The sequence below is a fragment of the Sprattus sprattus genome, assembly GCF_963457725.1.
Source record: "Sprattus sprattus genome assembly, chromosome: 17".
NCBI lineage: Eukaryota > Metazoa > Chordata > Actinopteri > Clupeiformes > Clupeidae > Sprattus > Sprattus sprattus.
Genome location: NC_137915.1, coordinates 30377315 through 30400967, shown reverse-complemented (window position 1 = coordinate 30400967; position 23653 = coordinate 30377315). Strand labels below are relative to the sequence as shown.

General features: G+C 41.2%; 1 protein-coding gene across 1 annotated transcript in view; it reads right to left on the bottom strand.

Moving 5' to 3' along the window:
• Positions 1 to 2690: 2690 nt before the first annotated feature.
• The window catches only part of LOC308377967 (cadherin-7-like), a 92975-nt gene continuing 72012 nt past the window's right edge, over positions 2691 to 23653 (bottom strand). Inside the window, exons 7-11 of the mRNA XM_080854754.1 lie at positions 19483 to 19619; positions 17835 to 17956; positions 9602 to 9719; positions 8513 to 8764; positions 2691 to 3344 (exon numbers count right to left, since the gene is read on the bottom strand). Coding sequence (XP_080710880.1) covers positions 2821 to 3344; positions 8513 to 8764; positions 9602 to 9719; positions 17835 to 17956; positions 19483 to 19619 — 1153 coding nt within the window. The 3' untranslated portion in view covers positions 2691 to 2820. The remainder of the gene's footprint in view (positions 3345 to 8512; positions 8765 to 9601; positions 9720 to 17834; positions 17957 to 19482; positions 19620 to 23653) is intronic.

The window sequence follows — 23653 nt, the reverse complement described above, 5'->3', positions numbered from 1 at the left end:
AATGCACTGCCATCATAGTGGTGGATTTGGGTATACCAAAGGAGTGGCTTTTTCCCCCAGAAAAATCACTCATGTTAATAGATTCTAGTTCATTCTATAGTGCAGGCACTGGAGAGCATTTAGGCAGGTATGTTATGGAAAAGGATGTAAATATCTTAGGTATCTGACCAGAGAGATATTTAAATACTGACCTCAGGAAAAATGATTCAAATAATAGGTCAGTTCTGGACCTGGGGTCGTAAGTACACGTCTACATACATACTTACATACTTAATCCACTATAAAAGCTTGTGTTAAAATAACACTGACCTATTTGACTTTATTAATCAAATGCATTAGCTATTGTTGCATACTTACAAATAACACTAGATTATTTTACTATAGTAATCATATGCATCCCTTCAGGCCCTGGGCTCTGTAAAGTGTGATTTTGTGTTATTGTCTAGACTAAAGACAATTTTATTGTTTTTGCGCTGTATAAATAAAATTGGATTGAATTGAATAGTTACAGACCATTGCAATCACACTTTTATCTCTAGAACACTTGACTGTAAAACACTGCATCTGCACTTCTGAAGTGGAAGTAATAAGGAAATGTGTTGACCCAGACAAAACTGTGAATATTTGAATACCAGTAGTCCTTCCGAGATCAAATATTATTTTTGCTCTTCATAGGGGGAGTTTGGGGATGTTACCTAGGACTCGACTGGAGGCTCAAGAGTCTCATATCAGCTCATATGGAGGCATACTGTATCTGGAAAGAGTCTCATCAAGGCTCATATGGAGGCATACTGCATCTGTTAAGAGTCTCATATCAGCTCATATGGAGGCATACTGCATCTGTAAAGAGTCTCATATCAGCTTGAATCCCCAGCTTGACTCAGCTTGAGTCATCAGGTCATCTTTCAGCCATGTTACAAATGTCCTCTCATTCATTTTCTACAACTATTTGATAACCTTTGCATTAACACAATGATGTTGGGTATCTTTTTTCACAAGATAGGGCATTGCACATATTGGAGGAATATGTGTATTATCTCCACTGCAAAAACATGTGGCTGTGTCACTGTGTGGAGGGATGATCCTGACTCAAGAGGATGGCTTGGCTAATTTGTGAGGCACTGTTTAAACAGGTCGCTGGCTCTGGAGCCATTCATCACACGCCTCTGCAGGCGGACGGGCGCGGACGCTTTGTCTCCTGCTTGCCTTTCAAGTACAAAGACACATGGAGAGGCACAAACCGTCAGAAAACTCTCTCTCCTCCTACTCCGCACCCTCTGTGCGTTCGGCATAGGAAATATGTTTGCTGGTTATCATCTCTGTGAAGTAGTAGTTCCCTGCCTTTTCCAACGGAAAAGCCTATCTGGTTCACCTTGATAAGATAATTAAACACTGACAAATCATAGATATAGCCCCTTTCCCCATGTTCAAAAGATTTTTAAATAGTCCCTAGTCTTTTGAGAGAACTGAATGTCCCTTTTATTGACATCAAAAAGGAAAAAAACATCTGGCACATGTGTTTTGCCTATTCAAAATAAATAATAGAGTTTTATTAACATGTTTGAGTTCAATGGCAACAGCTCAAAAGGCATTTCATTTTAAAATAGAGATTTTTCCTTGGTCCTTCCCTCATCTTTACTGTAGAAGTATTTTTTTTATCACCACCACACATGACTTGTTCCAATGATGCCCTTGATTTTGCTCCTCATAAGAAGCACAGCAAACGCTTTTGTATTCTAGTTCAAAATGATCATTTTAGAATCCCCTTCAAAATCCTATCTGAAAACTGCAAACACATACCAATTTAAGCAAGGCTTTTACTATGAAATGCTTGTGTCACACATTAACTGCTGAGTTCCACAAAACAACAGAATATTCTGTCAAATGTCTGTTTAAAGAGTAAAGGGGAAAATCACCCAATCTTTCTCAAACAGAGGGAGAAGAAAAAGACAGAGGATTACCATGAGAGGTTTCTACCTCATGGTCCAGCTCTCTGAAGGTTACATGACACTGAAAGTGACAATAATGAGAATCAGAACTTCAGGTAAGCACCACATCACACTCATGGTTCACTGGGCCAAATCAGAACATCAAATCTCAGCAGCTTTCTTCTGTTTTCAGAAGTGTCCAACAGAGAAAATGTACAATGGAAATATTACAGCCTTTTAAGCAACAGAATGACATGGCATTGCACCTAATGATCGAACCAATGCTGTTGTTGGTTCTTTCATGTCAAATATGTTACAATTTCCTTAAAAGACTGATGAAACAAAACTGTACACCAACACTCTTAAGAAATTGCTCTAAGCAACCTCTATATTGACCAATGTGGACAGAGCACTTAGGGCAGGAAAAGTGTTTTTGTTTTTGAGAGCAACAAATGCAAAAGGAGGAAAGCGTCAATGTAAAAATGGCAGACTTATGCCCGAGTGACACTAAGAGAGAAGCAATGATGCAGTAGTACATCCAGACTGCTCCACAAAGGCAAGTTCAAATGCTGGCCACAAGCCCAAAGTCAAATGTGCAGTTGCAGTTTCCTCAAAGGTTTCCTTTGTACACACATCTTATTCGAAGTTCCTGCGTAAATGCCACCAGAAATTGTTCTGTTTGGAAACTCCCAAAAATGGAGGTAAACAAACATATCACTTTGATGATAGAACAGTCTTACACCTCACTGACAGACACAATCCATATCTGCATGTTTTACAGATCACTGCTTTTCATTAACCAAGCAATACATGATCATTGTCTTTTTCAGCAAAAGCAGGGTTTACCAAAAACCCTGATAATCAACAACAAGCAAGCGTGTGAAGCGTGAGGTTATGAGAAGAAACCGTTGGCCTCGATGTTGCCATATAGATCTGCTAGCTTCTTGAAGCGTGGTCCCCAGCTGCTGAGGTAGTCATAGTTCTGTTCAGAGTCTGAGCTCAGTGACTCAAGTGAGCTGAGCGAATCGGCCACAGAGCCACTGCCCTCAAACGCATACGTCTGCAGAGAGTCATACGGAGGTGCCGCAGGGTCAACATCGGCCTCCCTCAGCCGGTCCCAGATGAACTCGCGGAAAAGCAAGTTATCTGGCAGGGTCTTGTAGGTGGGCCGGGGGCCTGAGGAAGGGGGCGGGTAATGGAAGAAAGTGGGCGTCTCAGGGGTCACATCACGTCGCGTCTTGTGGTCTCGAATGATGTTAAGGTTTCGTAGGGCGACCATATCGAAGGCCTCTGTGTCCTCCTCCCCTCCACCCTCATCATCATATCGGACGATGTTCTCCCTTATGTCCCTCTCGTCCTCAAGAATTAGTGGTTCCTTCCTCCTCCTCCTCATTGTCACAATTAACAGGACCAGTACTACAGGGAGGAAATACGAAAAAAATATGGATTATCTTCAAGTTTACTAATGGTTAAACGAAGATGCTGCTATCCTTATTTTTTTAATTAAATTGTGAATTACAGTGTACAGTAAGTGTACGATAAACAAAGTTTGAGCTCAATTACTAACAAAATGCAAATAATAAAAATGAACAAGATGTGCTTTCATAAGGAATCACTATTGGGTTTTATTTGATATAATTAGGTTTCATGCATTTGGCCCACAGGCCATAAAACACAACACTGGATCAATGACAGAGATATATTGCTCAGAGTGTCAAGTTATCCCGGCAATATTCATGTTACATTGAAACATTTGACAGGGAGATTATTTACTGTCTTCACAAACCCAAAAGCTCAGAGGCTTTTATGTACACACACACAAACAGTACATACCAGGGGCGGAGTGGCCATCGGGAGCACCGGGATTTTTCCCGGTCGGCCGGTAGGCCAATAATCTCTCGAGAACCAGCCTGCAGGCCGGCCTTCGCAGCCGTCGCATCAAATTCATGAGCGGCCCATTTGAATATACGTGAAATCCTGGTCCCGGGAAAATCTCTAAATTCTCCGAGAGTTAAAAGGTTAAGCAGTCCAACCACTATTTATAGCACTATTTGTCTCTGTACATCACACCTATGGTGTGTGTCAAACTCACTCCCATCAATCCAACCTTCTGATTTTTGTTTAGCCTCATATATTGATGTAATTCTTTTTATTCAGACGCTCCATTACTTTCATGACCACAAATATAAATTGGCCAGCGATTTAATTCGTTTTTTTTTTGTTGAATGTAGAATAGTCGGTGCAAAGCATCATGGGAAATGCGTATCGTTCTGCCTTTATCAAGTGAACCTAGGGAGATAAATTAGCGGCTATCAGGGAGAGATAGCAGGTGAAGCGGGCCTGATGGAGGGACATAAGAGAAAGGATAAAGGAGGGGGCAAAAAGGCCAGACTGAAAAAGAGGCGGATGCTGGAGGAAAGTGCATCAAAATGTACAAGAATTACGGATTTATTCAACCAGCCGTCAACTAGGTGCGAGTGAGTTGACATGACACATTGTTGCGAATTAGCATAACATTTGAGCCAATACGGGACGCGATTTGTTCCGTATTTCCATAAGTATATACAAATACACTGTCACTGTCATGTCTGTCACCCACACATCAACTATAAATCTAACAATAATGATCAAAAGCCGCCCGTTTGTTTCTGTAGTTGATATATGGGAGGTGGAGGGGATGCGGGTTGGGCCAGTTGTGGGCACGTTGTGGGCAGGTTATGGTCCGGTGGTGGGCCGGTGCAGTCAGAATTGTCCCGGTGGATTTTTGTGTCCCACTCCGCCCCTGGTACATACACACACACACACACACACACACATGACACACACTTCAAATTATGTCTAATTCTTTTTTTAAATATCAAGTCGTCAATGAAATGACAGTTAGTTACAGTAAGTAATTTACAGCATTTATGCACAGGAAAATTGCAGAACCAATCCAATACAAATTTCAGATTTGTTAAAATCAGGATGGCAATGCAAACGAATTGTTTCGGTTTTTCCAAAGGTAAAGATGGCCAGAGAATCATTCGCTTGCGTTATACGGTACTTTGTTCCTTTATCCATTAATTACATAATTACAGATAGAACATATCTTTCTATTACACAGAACATGTGCCTCTTTATCAGAAAAGGGATTCTGAGTGCTTTTTTGACAGTACCATCCTTCTATACCCCTCCAACCCAGAGACCTTTCTCATCTATTAGGGCTGAAAATAACTATTCGCACCCAGGCAAACTGGCAAACGTCTAATGATCCGCCATCCATCAACGTCGCTCAGCATCCAGTAAAATATCGCTCCACAGGTTCAATATTTCTTTCCTCACTAGCGTCTGGCTCCCGTGCCGCTTGAGGAGGAGACCGGGGAAGTGGAGGCGAAAGCCGCTTCGCACCTCATAATGGGCTAGGAGAATAGCTGGGGTGGGGGTGGAGGCTTTGCCATTTGGAACTCTAATGTCAATTGTTGATGGATGGATGCCAACTCCTCTCCTTCAATGTTTACAATGCACCCAGCAGCTAAGTTCACCTGTTAAAGTGGCGCTCAAGCGTACATGTGTGAACTACCCCACCATAGCTTGGCTCTTTTTTTTTTTGTGTATTTTCCATCTAAGCCAAAGGCCCCTAACCGATGGAGGCAAATCAAGCTGAAGTATGTATTTTGTTATCCTTCTGCTCACATCAAAAAATAACAGACTACAAAGCAAGTCACTCAGCTAATGCATCACCAATTTCACAAGGTGTGTAGAAGCTAACCATATTCAGCTTTACCAATCAAGTTAACTTAAGTAAATACATTGATTATTTGCTAGCCACAAACTGTTGCATAGTATAAATCTGGTGTTTTAGGTACTTGAGCTGTAAGTTTCATAAGAAACTGCGGAGTAAAGTGTGGTCTGTAATTATGGATACCAGCCCCACGATGCCCTGAACATGATGTATTCTTTTTTCTACTTTAGCATATTGGTTGCAACATCTTCTTTTTTACAAGACAAGACATCAGTTAGTTACAGAAAAAAAATGGTTGCCTATGTTTTCTACTGGCGGTGTGTCGCTCACACCTTATTTTTGCAGATTTTGAGAAAACCCGTGAGGACTATGTGATGCTTTAGTTTTAGAAACATCATAAATGAGCATTAAAAAAAGCATTAAAGTTTTTCAAAATTACTTGATACATTGGAAGATAAAGGACTTCAATTCTACGTTTTGTTGGAAGATCTGAAAGATCAAATTCAGAGCAAGTGATGATTGGCAAGAGAAAGTGATGCCAACAAAAACATTCCCTTGCAATTACTGGGAAATCATTTAATCAGCGCAGAGGCTCTGAGTAGCTGAAATCCTATCAGCAATTTTTGTGCTCATAAATTGACTATAACAAATCTGTCATGACTACAGAAACAGATATAATGACACTCTTTATCAATCCTTTGAAGGACTAGACTTTGAACAAATAATCTCCTTTCAGGAAACAGCTCTCTAAGGGACAATAGATGCAAATAACGACCAGAAAGATCAATTCAGCATGATCATGGAACTGCATTCTGTAAGTGAACCATCAAGTGTAATCAATGAGGCATGGAGAGCATGTTCTCACCTCCCTTTCCCTTCTTTTATGCACACTTTGAATGAACTGAGCTGAGAAATGCAACAACGTTGCACATCTACTGTATGGGCTATATGTTCGCTTTCTTCCCCGTGGAAGTGATCTCAGATTTGAGTTTGTTCAGGTGTAAAGACTATTAATTGTTAGACTACAAAATGTTGTTACATTAGGGGCTCTAAAAAACGAATTTCTGATCAGCTGGCACGTATCACATCATCTTTGTTTATTGGGGTACCCATCCAAACTAAAGTTTGACCACTATTCTACTTTAAGGCTCTGCACAAACAGGGACCGCAACAGCGGCCTGAGATCAAAGTCTGGTAACACACGACTTTAAAAAAGAGAAATTAACTTTTTAATGCCAGGCAACTAAAGTTTGAGGATCTGATGGTATCCAGCTTTAATGCAGATGTTTGTTTTTAATACCAAGCGTAAACAACGCCTGTGCCTCCATCATGCTTCTATCCTGCAGACAACTGTGACATCGTTATTCCCACCACTTGTGCAGAGGACCTGTGAGGGTGCACCTAAGCACCACTCATCATCCATTTCTCCTGTCAGCTGAAACTGTTCAATCGCACACCAGCTGCCAAAACATTGCAACTTCCAGATAAAAACAGGCCTGCGAGTGAGAAAGTTATGCAAGGCCTGGGTGAGTGGGCAACACAGACAGAGACAGAGGGAGGAGAGAACGTGGGGATATGTGCAGGATGGTGTAAGAACACAAGGCGGGGCTGGGAACCAGGGGGAATGGGAGGGGGGGGCGGGGGGGCAGGGCAAATAGGAACGCTGGATAAGAGACACTGGGAAGAGGAAGGGACATATACAAATTAGGAGATCAAAAAGATGACAAAGCAAAATTAAACCAACAGATAGAGACAAAAAGGGTTACAAAAATAAATTGATGAGAAAGACACAGGGAAATATTTTCAGCCAAGTACTCCTCATTGCCTTGAGGGGTTTAAAAATGGAGAAATATCTCATTAACTAGGCTCTACAATGCTACAGGACAACATACGTATTTAAAGTTCACCCTATCAAATGTCATTAAAATGATGTAACAAATGCAGAGCTAGAGCCAAGTTGCTTTTTGTGGTTCTGTAGTTCCTCTTCAAATTTCTTTCTCTGCGTTTAATTTAGAGCACAAATCTCTCACAATAAGGAGATTGCGCTTTGAGCAAAAATATAAGATCATTTCTTATGCTGCCCTCTTTAAGATGGCTTATTTGAGTTGTATTCATCACGAGCATGATAGACACTAAATTACTATTTTATTAAATTATTATTTATCAAGAGCATTAAGCTCGAGAGCATTAAGTCATTTTACCTTGCAGTTGCCTGAATCACAAGCACAATTACACATCAATGAATATATTCAATCTCCAAGGCTAAGATGTATTAAGAGGTGAGCTAGGTGGAGTTAATGTAACCTTTTTAAAAGCTTTTCCTTGGCAAGGGATTACCCATTCATCACTATAGAAAATGAAATCTATATACCAAAATATATATCAACATATTCTTTTCTCTATTAAACCAGTATATTATAACTTTGGAGGTAAAGTCTTGTCATACAGTGTTATACAGTGAGTGTGTGCTGCTGGAAATCAAACCGATGACCTTGGTAGACTTCTTAGGAACAGTTGTATAAGTCTGTTGGAGGTGTCTGATCCACAACCATTCTCTTACCTAGTAAAGTGAGTCTGTTTGAAGTGTCTGATCCACATCCATTCTCTTACCTAGTAAAGTGAGTCTGTTCAAAGTGCCTGATCCACGGCCATTCTCTTACCTAGTAAAGTGAGTCTGTTGGAGGTGTCTGATCCACAACCATTCTCTTACCTAGTAAAGTGAGTCTGTTTAAAGTGCCTGATCCACGGCCATTCTCTTACCTAGTAAAGTGAGTCTGTTTGAAGTGCCTGATCCACGGCCATTCTCTTACCTAGTAAAGTGAGTCTGTTTGAAGTGCCTGATCCACGGCCATTCTCTTACCTAGTAAAGTGAGAATGCAGCCCAAGATGGCCATCAGAGCTCCAGTGCTGAGTCCGGCTGGTAGGGAGTAGGCCACCGCCCCACAGGCCTGGGCCACGCCGTCGGCACCGCATTCACACACCTGCACCAGGAGCATGTTGGTGCTGCTCAGGGCTGGCGTGCCGCTGTCCACAATCAGAACCGGAAGGCGGTACAGAGACTGCTCCCGACGGCGAAAATACCCACGCTTGGTGAGCACTGATGCCGTGTTGTCTAGAACACAACACATTTTGGGCTTAGCTTCAAGGACACTGATGCTATATCAAACCAGGCATGGATGGATGGATGAATGCATGGATGAATGGATGAATGGATGAATGTATGAATGGATGAATGCATGCATGCATGAATGCATGAATGCATGAATGGATGAATGGATGAATGGGTGAATGGATGAATGGATGACTGAATGGTAAAACAAAGAGAAATGGCTGGAACTCTGATAGACTTTGTCATGCATTCAACATCATTCTAAATTTAGCCAACATTATTCCGGTTCATGTTCCTTTTGAAATCCGCTGTCATGGTTCAGCATTACAAAAAGGTCTAAACAAAGCATAACATTTAGGTAAGATATAACAGGCTTGTTCCTACCGGAAAACATGGGTGAGAGAGAAATACTTTTATGTGCAAATGGAGATGAAACGCTTACAGATTAAATTATACTTTCAAATTGAGCCATTATATTTACACGATCAGATCTTTTTGTGGCTCTCCATTCCTAAACCATCAATTAGCATTCAAGGGCATTTTAATCCATAAATGCTATTCAGAGGTGAAACAAACATATACACATTTAACTGCATCCGTCCCATGCTTCTATTCTCTATTCATCTTCTGAGAATGATATCCTTCTCCCGGACGTATAATGTCCCCTTTAACCCAGCACAGACTGAGCTGGACATACATAGAAATATATTTATTAAAAATTCAATAAAATGCCTTGGTATCTTTCAGATGTGGCCTATTTCCTGCTGCACAAGAATTCCTGGTCTGGGATGACAGCTGTGGCTGTTGAGATATGAAAAGTTTAAATGTCAGTGGACTCACCTTTGTTGTCCCGAAGGGTGAAGTTCAGATTGCTGGTGGCAGGGATAGCAAAGGAGAAGTAGAACCTGTGGCCACTGGGTGGCTCGTCCTTGTCCACCGCACTGATAGTCTGGATGACCTGAAGAGACCCATGCAAGTCATCAATCCATCAAAAGTACTCCCCAAATCAAATTAAATAAAAATAAATAAATAAACACAATACAATAAATCAAATGTCACGCAGCTTCAATTAACCTGAATCATTTGGGTCAATGTGTACGCTAGATGTATGCCTAGTTTTAAAATGTCTTGGATACGGATATCACAATGATTTCCTCATGTGGTAAATATTTTATTTTCCTTGTAATTATATATGGCTTGCCAAAAAATTGGTGTAAATCTCGTGAAGACGACAGAAGTAAAGTGTAGCCTATAGGTCCTATACTGTGCGGGCAAGCACATGCGCCCTTAAAATAGCGTTCTGAATACGCGTTACAGACTTTAGACATTGCGCCTCTGACATTAGACCAGCTTTTTTGTGGTCAATGGCGCACGGCGCACAGCGTTGTTTTGAAACTGCAAAATACCACTTGCGCCAGAGAAACGCCTTCTCTGTTCCGCCCCCGCCCATGTCGACGCAAGTTCATTTCGAAGCGCGCCTCTGGAGGGAAAATTGCGCTGTGCGCCGAGTGCAAGATAGGAATGATACATGCGTCGGTGACAATGTCAATTGCGCTGGGTGCAAGATAGGGCCCAAGATGTGGCATCACCTCAAGTGAGCATTGGAAATTCAAGATATACGATAGCACTATACACATACACTGATATAAAATACCTTACCAAAACAAATGCATTTCAACTTTTACATATGATTTCAGGATGTTTGACTACTGCAGACACCTGCAATCAGGACCAGACTGAGCACTCAAGACACCACCATAGCTCAGCACTTGTATTTCATTCTGGACAGTCATAAACAAAGCCTATAGAACCCAAAGAGGCAATGGCAGCAAATAAACCGTCTGTTGATTTATGTTGTGTATTGAATCAGATTCTTTTAAAAATACTGGCTCTGGATTTTAGTGTGGGGTACATCACTTATCACTTGTACTCGCAGTAAGTGCTTATTTGGCAACGGCATGCTTTCCAGATGAGATCCTTTTTTAAGGGCTAAATCTTCAAGAAAGGCCAGGGATTGATTTTTTGTGATTAACTTATAGGGACATTATGTCTCCCTCCGCTTGCAACACTGGGTGAGCTTGGCATTGATTCCAATAATAAAGCATTGATAAAATGTGATACCCACAGGAGATAAACCCACGAGTGCCATCTCAAACAACCCTAGGAGTAAATCACAGTGGCCCCAGAGATACCTACAAATGTACTAATCCAATCTGCCCTGCTGAGGTGTGTAATGCGGAAATCCCCTTATCACAAACCCGGAGACTTGACTGCTATTCAGATACCAAACGTCAAGAAGGAAAAAAATATACCTCATGTGTTTCCTGCAATGGTTAAAGCCCAATCCAGTGAATATTATTATGGTGGGCATGAGCATATATTTAAGTACAATGACGTAAGTCTATCTGCTTTGAGCAGAGGGGTCTTTGCATTTCTTCTTTTTGTGCTTCTTGTGTCTTCTTCTGTTTCTGGTTGTTATGGCTGTAGATGATTTTATATTAATGTTTTGGCTGTTCTTGTTCTTCGTCACCTTCCTCTGCTTTCAAATGTGTCCAAAAAGGACACTCAAGGGATAGCTGTATGCACTCTTTGGCAGTCAAACGGCCTTGCTTACAAGCACATTAGGAGACAGAGAGGAAAGTCATCCAAAGGCTAGCTGGCTGTTATTCCCAAAGAGAGATGATTAATAGGAAGATGTGCATCGCATTTCCTTAATGCTGCAGGATTAACACAATAGGTCTTCAGGCGTGGCTGTGTTGTCATTTTGACCAGTAATGTCTTCACTCACTATTTCCTTATTCTTCTTCTATTTTCTTATGAATTTTAATAAGCCTACAACCAGTGAGAATACAGACAAAAAGACAAAAGCTCAGATGCCAAATTATAATATTTATGTGCATTGTCATCTTCTGGCCACCACAGAGTTAATATAAAATAAAAATATCACTTAGATTATGATGTGTCTAGTGTGGTATTGGAAATAAAATATCTCTAGATTATGATGTGTCCAGTGTGGTATTGGCGAGTGATGGAATGTCAAATGTAAAAATTGTACCACCAGCATACGTATACAATGAGTACATACAATGAGAAAATAAGTTCATTTGAAATCTTATTAGATATATTCTGGCTGGGTAAGCATGCTAAATAATTTCCATCTCTGTGTTGAAACGTTCCTGAAATATCATTAATGAGGACGGAGCATTCAGTGTTAGGAGTCTGAGACTGCATCCCCTGACTCCTAAGGTGCACCAAGGCACTGATATAGACAGGTATAAACATACGGTGCCAGTCTGTTTGTGAATTACCTGTGGAATCTGACGTACTCACACACACACACACACACACACACACACACACACACACACACACACACACACACACACACACACACACACACACACACACACACACACACTCACACACACACACACACACTCACACACACACACACACACACACACTCTATTCCTACATGTAAAATGTATTTGTCCTACACAATTGGCAGATCATTTCACATGTTTAGTTAATTACTTGATTTAGGTGTCAGCTGTCATGGGCTATTCTTGTGGAGCTAGTCATAAACATTGCTGTGCACAAAATGTCTGGAGACAACCATTTAGGACTTTGGTCGAACTTTTGTTAGGATTGATTGGCAGGAGTGCAGTCAGTGGAACACTCTAAACCAGTTTTATGCCCCAATGAATGCAGAGTTCAAAGTAACCGGGGAAACAGCACAGGGGATTGGTGCTTTGTCAAGTGGATTTTCAGGGGGGAACCAGCCTAGGCCAGGCATTCAAGAGCGCAATTTCAAGGAGCTGTCTGCACAATGTGTACTTTCTTCATGAAGTGTGGTTCTAACATCTGGCTGACAGTATTCATAAAGTTGTTATGAAAATGTTTATCAGAAGATTAAGAAAAGCGATGGATTACTGAACGGCCCTAATGGCCCATGAGCTCAGGGGGCCCCTAAGCCAGAGCCTCTTCATGAAGTCGCTGTTATGTATCTCTTATTTGTGGTTGAAAGAGGTGTATTTTAGTAATTTGCTGTTGCTTTCATTGAGTGTACCTGCGCTGTGTTAGAAAATGTGCATGTGCGCCACGGGCATCACTACAGACAATGCAGCCAGCGAGGAGGGTTCGTAGGGAAAGGATGCCATACCTTTGTACTTTTCTCAGACATATGACAGAGTGTTAGAATGTTGCTAGTTTAATGTGACTGTGATCAACGATGAATTTGACATGTCCAGGTCCAGGGGCCCATGCATTCATAATCCGTCCATTCGTGTACTATAATATAAGTTGCTGTTGTGCTGACCATAGAGTAGTATACACATTGTGGTATGTCTATATGTACCTGTGACAGTAAGTTATTGGGTAGATGAGTGAGATAATGAGGGTCTATACAATGAACTACACAACAAATCAGCATGAACAATACAAATTCAAAGAAGCCTACGGACAAGCCTTTTCATCACAGTGATGATTTTTCTGGACTTAAGGGGCCTGTTATTTTGTTCTTTCTGAATCTAGCCGTCTTTTTTTAACAGCGGCAACAAAGTGTTGGCCCTGTCAGTATAATGAATGCCTTATTGCTACTTAATGTCTGCACTGTGCCTTCTTTGCCCCCGAATGTTCTCAAGAGTACGGCAAGAAAGGCCACTGTCACATAAAAGTGTCGTTCCGACAGAAATTAAACTCCCACTTCTGCACTCACAGAGTTGACACAGACAATCACGCTCATTAATTTGATACGGTCCAAGCATTTCCATACCAAGGCAAAGTCTTTCATCTGTGTCATTCCCATCTCCCTCTCTTTCAGATGAGGCCAATAATGCTCCCTTCAGACCCATGCAACAAAATAACAACAATCATTGAAAAATGTATAAATAATGCCATCTTAATGGCTGCTAGTACAAACAGTTACTATGGTGACAGGGGCATGAGGAGGGGACACTGTCACCCCAGGCTCCAGATTTCCAGAGTATATCCCTATGGGAGTATGTTGGTAATGACTTAAACAACACCAATGGCAGGGCTTGCAAAGAAGCACAGCCCTGAAAACAATGGGCATCTCCACGGCCACCCTTGGGGTCCTCCCCTGCTTCGGCTTCCAGACTGAGTGGCTTCTCATTTCTGAACTTTGTTTCTTAGATGTTAAACCAGTAATCAAAGTACTTGGCACCAATAATGGATTTCAACTAAATAGATAGATAGATAGATAGATAGATAGATAGATAGATAGATAGATAGATAGATAGATAGATAGATAGATAAACTTTTATTTATCCCGTGAGGGAAATTCAATTGTCAAAGCAGCAAGGTAGTAGGAATAGGATTAAATAGACAACATAGTGCAGCCCCGCTAATAGACTTCATGTCTTAGTATTAGCCATATTTGTATTTGAATGTATTGTCCTGGTACACTGTTTTTTTGTCCCATTTTACATATAAAATCAATTGCTCACTCTTTCCTTCTCACCCCACCTCACTAACTAGCCTTGGGGCATGGCTTGGTGCGTTACTGCACAACAGAAAGGGTAAATGACAATCTTGCAAGGAGAGACACACAGAATGGAGTTGAGCCACTATATGTGAATGTGACTTTATGGTCTTGTGTTTGCATCAGAGATAATATAGTTTTCAATCACTCACCAACCTTTTATGTGAGGTGTTGTAGATTGATTCCACGTTCCAATTTGTGGTGTGGTATTTGGCAGTTTTGACAGACTTCAATGAGATTACAAAACAAATCTCAGCTGTAGGATAGGGTGAATGCAATGCATTTTTATTTCCAGCTTTGCTCAAGCTTTTGATAGACATTAACTCATTTATATACTCATAATCATACTCTCCTATCCACTTAACTGATGTGCTATTTTCATTTAGTAGCCACCCACTCTTGATACCCTGACTTGGTAATTGTCCATGACGATGATAAAACCCTTTCTGTTCTGTAACCCATAGAGCACACAGCATGTTGTAGATGATAAGAGGAGAAACTTACCCACACAATAACGATATCAACAGCAATCATGCTTAATCCAAAGCTAAGCATTTAAAATGCATTTCTAAACAACTCTGTAAGAATCATATCAGTGAGCTACAATTTGGAAAACTAAAGGGAATTTAATGAAATCTCTGTGGCCTTACAAATACAGTTCCTTTCTTTAAGAGTGCCTTTATTACATAAAGCCTATGAAACACTGAAGGCTATGAGAAGCTCTGGTTAACAGCTGTACTGTCAGGATAGGCATAAACCATATAAACTCCAGACACAGAATCAAACCCTACACTAGTACTGGGTGTTTCACAGCATGCCCATGTCCTGAAGGGTGAGCGGAGGTTGCATGAAGGCTCATAACCCAGCCATGCATGAAATAGCAATGACTATGGCTATGATCACAGTGCATGACCCCTCCTCCTCGCTTGTCTCCGTCACCCTCCTCCTCCATCCCAGGCACCCACCCACAGCCCTGCTACCCTCCACATAATATCAATTAATATTATGGCAGAAGACAGACGCACTGGTGATCCGTAACGACTGGCGTCTCTATCGAGGGCCCCCGTTGCAAGATGGCTTTTAATTAGGCTCTGAAAGATGGAAGGTTATTACAAGCCCTGGCCCGACCCGTAAATCTGCTGCCTCCCAGCACCACAGTGCAGCCCGAGCAGAGCAAACATTAGTATTTCATCTCTCTCTACACTGGCCCCCGACTGATTACAGGGGACTGCATCATGTGTTTAATCAACGTGCCACCCAAACACAATTGTCCTCATGTCCTCAATTACTTAAACATACACAGTTTATATGATTGTTGTAATAATTCTGTTATATTTTAACGATCACTCAGTGCCTTTACAGCCACGTTCCTAGTTTACTGTTCCTCTTCAGTAATGCAAAATATTGGACTGAATGGAATCCGATTATTTTTCTACACAGTGGTTTACCTTTGGAATAACTCAAGAGAAAATAAAGTTCATGATCAATAGAAAACAGAAAATCCAAAATCCAACTGAATACCCGAGATTTAGCAAAACCACTGAAGAGACCCCTATAATCTGAGCCTCATGGAGTGTTTTAGTGTTGGTGTAATTGTGTTGTTTCAGAGGGTTTAAGTGAATTGAGTGTTAACCATCGGTGTCATTTACACCTTCACTACATTGAAATGCTACAAAAAGCAAAAGTAAACGGCAAATTAAAAAATCACAACTCCCCCCCCCCCCCCCATAAAATAAACAAACAACAAAAAAAACAGCATAAAGCTGATGTCCACACACTTTCTCAGTGCAACAAGCAAGAGGAGTCTACACTGAAAAATAACCATAAAAGCACATTTAAGGCTGCCTAATGGCCATTTTTAAATCGATATATCATTTTGAACAATTGTTCTTATTTGGTTTTGCAATCTTGCTTTCCCCCTCTCCCTCTGATTGTGTTTTTCAAATGCCAGGAGCAGACAAATCACCACCAGAGACATGTTTAGTCATTTAGATACCATACGGCCACATGCTTAACAACCCCCAGCTAATCGAATGCCATGCTATCCAAGGCTTTATGCTTTAATTTCAAGGAACAGTCTCGCTGATTTGACAACATGAGGCCAAGATGCATGTTTATGTACAGTCACCCTTGATGAACAATCCTTTTCCAGCACACACCCTGACTGTGAAGTAAGACCTGCCACAGCAGAAACCCTTTAAAACATACATTGCAATTACAATGAGGCACTGGCAGGTAGATTTCTCTTGATGTTTTACAGTTTCTGTGTGTTGTATATGTAGATTATATCTGAATTAAAGGGAAAATTGCAGATAACACTTGAGAATGTGATGAGAAATTGTGAAAAACTCACTCTCATTGGTTTGGAAAGTTGTACTGACAAAACTCTAAAAAATGACTCATACTTCAAGGAATACACACAATTAGCCATCAGGTAGTGGAGCAGTTATCAGACTAACAGCATAGGCCTGCATGATTGAAGTAATACACAGGAAAGGTTACATTATTTGTGCTATTGGTTGGAGACTTCCTACTGTCACATGCAAGTCCTCATAGCCAGCAACCTAACCTAACCAATATAACAACTACCCAACCACGGATCCTACACAGAAGGAAACAACAACATCGCATTACTGGATGGAGACCGCCCCATCAGTTGTGATCCATCAAGGCCCTCCTTCACTGTACAACATGAGCTGTCTGTAGTGCACAAATGCTAAACACAACATGACTGCACAAGCACAAAACCTGAGCATCAGGATACAACATCAAAGTTGCCTTTGTGAGCTTTTCACTGGGGTGTTCAAGCAGTCCCCTTCCTTCATCAGCGTCCACCACTTCCAGAGACAACAACAGATACATCTCAAGATACACCTTGACAAGATTGAATGCATCTCAGTTTTAGTTCAGGTCAATTCACGATCCCAAGAAGTGTGAGACACAGCCCAGAACCACTGGCTCGCTTTTCAGCAGATTCAGACAACTCCTTTAAAAGCTACTTTGAGTGACTCAGTATCTGCCTTCTGTGCTGGATGCCTGAATTTGATGGCAACTGTGTGTATTAACATCTACAAACCGGGATAAAAAACTACACATAAAAACCTAGCAAAATATTTGCTAAACTGTTATCAGATAAGAGACCAACCTCCTTGCTACCAAGCTTAAGATGATCTTTCCTTCCACATGAAGAAGACTGATACTGAATTGTTGTTGTTTACGTCATTCTTTGGAGTGAAAATACCACCTGCCTGACAACACGTCCCCAGAATTGGTCCTTTTGTCCATACAATCACCATGAGCTTCCATAGATATTTCATAACATTAGGCGCTACTTAATAGACACAATGATGTACCCTCTTAGGGCTGGGAAAAGACGCAGCCCATGCGCCTCCCTTCACCTGGGCGGGCCGTCGTCCATTGGTCAACTCCACAACTTCCTTTCTCTGATCAGCCTTTCTATTCTGAACAAATGCTATTGAGAGTCATCTTCTTTAAAGGCATAGATGGTTCAATTACCTTGGATAAACTGTACATAAATGGAGAAAATTGCTATAAGTGATGGAGGCTTACCTTCCCTAGTGCAGAGTTCTCACACAAAAGAGTCTCATACTCAATGGCAAACATGGGGGCGTTGTCATTGATGTCCATCACTGTGATGAGCGCTACACCTCTCCCTACTTGTGACGGGTCCTCTAGAACAAGGAAAGAATTTAGAGACAAAATAAAACACATTTAAAAGGAGCACTGGGTATTTGACTTGTGGAAGAACACAATGGCATAACGGTCCACAGGAATGTAATCATCCATTAAGAATGGTGTGGGCAGAGATGACTAAATGGCAACATGTTATTAACAAACATGTAATTAATACACATCATGTCCGTAAGTGCTAAAACATGTTATTAATACACATCATGTCTGTAAATGCTAAAACTGGCTGATCTCAGGGGTTGTCATTAGAAACTGGGCATTGTTGAAAAGATTGGTGGATGTTTAAAAGCATTTGATCATTTGGATCAGTGAAAACAAGCCATTTCACTGCCAATGACACATCCTTCACATAACCATAAAAAACTAGATGTCTGACCATGGGACCTCTGATAGGGACTGTTGTTTGTCACATACAGATTCAGTGTTTGTGGAGGCAGTGGGAAGATGAGTAGCCTAGAACGACGCATGCTCTTCCTCAACACATAGGTACTAATGTTTATATTTGTATTGTTTTTGTGTCTGAGAGCTGCTACCTTAATTCCGTTGTACTTGTGCAATGACAAATAAATATATTCTATTCTATTCTATTCTATTCTAATACCTCTATTCAAAACATAGTTATAATACCTGTATTCAAGCGAACTGTCTTGGAAGTGTTATGCCGATAAAAGAAAAGGAAGGGATGCTATGACCTTTCACTCACACAAGGTCCTATAAAGCCCAATTTAGTGTTTTATTGCTCACTAAGAGGGCCAAATGCATTTTCCTTTAATAAAAAAAAAATGCTAAAAAACTGAGACTGAGAGCTCACATTGCATGGTGCATCTGAGACAGAATTCATATTCAGGGCAACCATTTGTAAGGTAATGAAAGGCACTTTGTATAGTAGCTTTAACCATGGGGGTAACATTAGAGCAATGTTTAGAGTTCCCCAGAGCAATTGTAATATGATTTGTTCCGACTTTTAATAGTAAACTTTTAAACCCTGAGGTGAAGGTGTTTACACATTTCAGATAGCAAAAATATTGCATTTATTAGGCAGGTTGCAAAGTTGCAAAGTTGCATTTATTAGGTAGGGTGAGTCTGTATAGCGCCAAGGATACAAAAAACCCATTATAAAGTGTGCATCAAACAATAAGAAGGGAGAGCCCCTCTGTCCTTGAGACTGGTGTCCTTAATATTGAAGTCACCTGCCACCTCAGGCCATCACATTTGCATAGACAGTGAACACATGGACACGCCCCTATGCCCTGAGTCAGCATCCCTCTCATTCACTGCCTCTCAAGGAGGCCAAGGGGTCAGAGCCAATCCCAAGCTGGACAATGAACATTCCCCAACAAACTCATCATGCCCTAAATGTTAACGCAGGTGGAGGGCCAAGTGTTGCAAAACAATATACAGGAGAGGGGAGGGAAAGAAAGATAAAAACACAGTAGATATGAAGACCTTTGTGACATACAGTACTTGCAAAGAAGACATAAAGATGGACATCCAGACATGCACTTACGGCTCTCCATGGCAAAGATAGTGATGTTATGGACAGAGTTGACCTCTCGGTCGAGGGGTTTTGCAGTACTGATAACTCCTGATGAGGCGTCCACATTGAAGAAGCGTTCCAGGTCAGTGTTTCGGTCTATAGAGTACCTGCAAACCCATCAAAGGGAAAACAAATAGTCATGGGACAGGTTTGGTGTTTCGGCCAATAGAGTACCTGCAAACCCAACAAAGGGAAAACAAATAGTCATGGGACAGGTTTGGTGTTTCGGTCAATGGAGTACATGTAAACCCATCAAAGTGAAAGAAATAGTCATGGGACAGGTTTGGTACTGTTAAGATAGAAACTTGTTGAGAAATAAACTCTAAGATTCAGCTTAGAATCCGAACCAGCTTTTACTCAGTTTAATGCAAGACCAAACGCGTTATTTGTGCTATTGAATGGTGCTTTCTCAGTTCATTTGCATCATTCCAAGGAGCCATCCCAATAGCTTTGATGTGTGGGAATGAGCCATCCCAATAGCTATGATGAGTTTTAGTGGAGAAAAATTATGTCAAAACACAGCTCATTCATTACTGGACTGACTTTCAAGAAGTGTCATCAGTTCTCATTTCTTTGCCAGATGTGACAGCCATTATGGTGATTCATTCCAAAAACAAGCTTTTACATCAAGTTCACTCATCCTGCATTTACAACTTTGAACTGCTTTTCAAAACTTTCGAAAGTGTCACCCCACAAGAAAAAATTAAACTAAAATATTTTCCAAAGCTATAAATAATTTTTACTTTTTTAAATATGAACTTTCGTGAACAAAGTGAAAAGGCCTTTCACATTTAACTGCTATTAATCTAAAGCACATTGTTTGGTCCAGTGTGCCTCCAAAGGCTCTGCCAGTTATTGTACTGTAATGTGATTTCAATCAGGAGCATGGAGCATGGGGTTAAGGAAGTGCACACTCAAAAAGAGCCAATTTACAACCACAATGGTCAAGTAATTTGATTTTCTGATTAAAATTACAGACAATCAGAACAGCCCAAGTGAGAACACCATGCAATATTCTTTCAATTAGTACATAATTTGGAGTAGTCCCCAGTGTGAAAAGGACCAGGTTTTTAGCATAAATGCACAGTTTGTGATTTGGACTGCCATAGCTCTTTATCACACTCCTCAGGGGAGCCCCCTCCCCGCTCTGCCTTTGATGTTCCATATATTACAGAGCATCAGGCCATCTGCTCTGTCTGCTCTGTCTGCTCTGTCTGCTCTGCAGTGGCATGCACAATGACACCTAATATCCACAACAAAACACAGCAGCTGGAGAGAAGAGAACCTTTTATATTCATATATTTGTATACAATCACAACTTTTTGGTATTTCATTCATTTCTTTGATTTAGTTGCAGTGACAAACATCAATCTGACCTTTCCTAGGATGAGTAATTCCATTAGAATATAATCAATTTGTGTGTGGGTAAGAATTCATGTTGAAGAGTACATCTGATGGCATGTATTTCTAGGGATTATTTCACCACTGAGGAGTTATCTCTGTTTGTTGAACAGACTATAAGCCATAGGGAGTGATTGTTGGTAGTGTGCTCGATAGCTGATGAACATCATGGCTGACATGCTTCAGAGATAGTCTGGTGAGTTTAGGCAAAATGGCTGCAAAAAATGATTAACATATTAGACAATGTTTTTCTCATAATTTAGGGCCTAATAAAGAAAAAAAAGCAAGGAGCCCAAAAAATTAATGGGGGGGAGCCCCTGAAACGGCCAAGCCCACTTTTTAAACCTGAAATTCTGTATATCGGCTCCTGGAGGTCGCAGAGAGTTAGTTTTGGGCATAAAAGATGCGGAGATACCACATTTATATTAGTGGTATGAACAAACATAGGCCCTAAAACCTTTAGTTGTTGAGATATTTGTGAAAAACATTTTTTTGTATCACTCGTTGATGTTTTATGCCCCCAACGGAGTCTTCCAGGCATTGCCTCCAAGATTGACGTTGGCAAGGTAAGAGGCCTAGAGCATATTTTAAGATGGCAAAAAGTATTATAACTCATTTTGAAAGGTTTCAAAAAGTTAAGTTGTATATCCATTAAAATAAAGCCAAAACTAGCTGCTAGGGCGTTTCTTAGATGGAAAGACACTGCAGCTGGCTAGCTAACTGTTAACTTATATGATAAGCTAGGTCAGCTAGCTGTTTAGATTACCTCAAATGCAGTCAACCTTTTAACATTGGGTGGATCTGATCAGCCTCTTTATGCCATCAAGAAGATGATACAGTGGGCCATGGGAGAAGAGTTTTCTCATTCATACTTTGCTTTCATGGGTGGGCTGCACCTTGAGAAGGTTTCTCTGGTCTGTGTTGGCCAGTTGATTAAAGGAACTGGCCTGGATACCATCTTAACATTAGCTAGTCTGAACATCACTGGTCTGACAACTACTGTATGAGACGTGAATTCAATAAAGAAAGCTAGATACTGCATTCATATCTGGGCTGTGGTCCTGGCCAAGAAAAGAGATGAGGCATTCAAGGCTAAACAGCTAGAGGACCACAGGTTGATTTGGAGTGATTGGTTGGCCAGTGAAAACGGCGCTATGTTTGACTACTGGACACGTCCTTGAAGCAATCAAGAAGGTTCTCATCTTCATCAGATCCTTTCGGGAGGCCAACTTCATCATGATGATCTGTGCACTTGAGCAGCTCATCCCTCTTTACTTTGCACTAGATCCTACACACTATGCCAGATGGGCATCAGTTTTTCTTCAGGATCTCAAAGAGCTGAAATGGAGAGACCCAGGGTTGTTCAAGGAGTTTCTATCTGGCTCTTTTGCAGTAAACACCAGAGGTAGCCCATTCTCGAGGATTGCATGTGATCAGAAGCAAGAGCATAATATAAAGGTCATCAAGTTTGACACTGGGTACATCGATATCATCAATCGGGAAGATCAGGGATTCTTCCGGAAACTCGAACTTGCCCTTCCCGAAATCCAGCGCTACCTAGCGGAGGTCAAAGGTCAAGATCTCACACATGGGCACAAAGAAATGCTGGACTCCTTCAAGGAAACGTTTGCAAGCCACACTCTCAAGGTGTACCAGGGGATCCTTACCAACCCCTTCAACCAGGCTCAGTTCATGAGGTTGAACTCATCAATTGTCTTCCCAGATGTGGTAACTAAAGATGCCATCCTTGTCTTTACTGTTGGCAAACCTCAGCATGATCAGTTTGTGCAGGAGCGATTCGTCTACGGTCAGAAGGGTGTCAATGCGAACATCTCTAGAAATGCCCTGAAACTCCCGGGTTCTGGTGCAAGAGTCCAGCTTGCTAGCCCTAGAATCAAGCCACATAAAGAAACCCTTACAAAGCTTAAGGAGGCCTGCAGAATGAGAGAAGTTGTGACAAGGAGGCTCTTTGGTGGTGAACTCACAGGAAAATCTAGTTGATATCTTTTCAAGGTAAGTGAATAAGTGTATAAGTGAATAGGTATTGACAGTGCAAATTTAGTTATGGTTAAACTATTAATTTAATTTAATTTACAGGTTTACCAGAAGCCCTGTCAACAAAGGATGGAGACATTTATCATGGTCAAAAGTCTCAAATTCTGAAGGACATTGGAGTAAAAGTTCAATCTATAGCCTCAGAGGGACTTGTGATCGATCTATCTGTGCAAGTGAGAATTCTGGCTAGGTCCCTCACTAAAGGCTTGACATTCCGGGACTTTATCATCAAAGTGTTGAACAGCATTGCCAAGATTGGTCATGAGAAGGGAGCCAATCGTATCGACATTGTGGCTGACTTCTACCAGACGATGAGCATTAAGTCTGCGACTAGGAAGAATCAGGGATCAGCAGATAGCTCACAGATGGCCTTTAGTGAGAATGACCAGGTTCCAGATTCCAAGCAATTCTCTGAAGCTTTCCTGTCTAATCAAGACAAGAAGGTCGCCTTGAACTTAATGTTCGCCAGAATTGCTAAGGAACAGTCATGGAACTGGAGCAAGGAGTTCAGCATCACCTACGGCAGGAAGGTCCTTGGGTCAATTCAAAGCCTGGATGAAATACACAAAGATCACAGAGCTCACTGATGTATTGAGAGGGCTAAGTTGCTGCCCTAGTAATGAGACTGTTCAGAACAGCATGGAAGTCATTGAGCCCTGGGTAATGAGCTGGTACAACAAGGCTG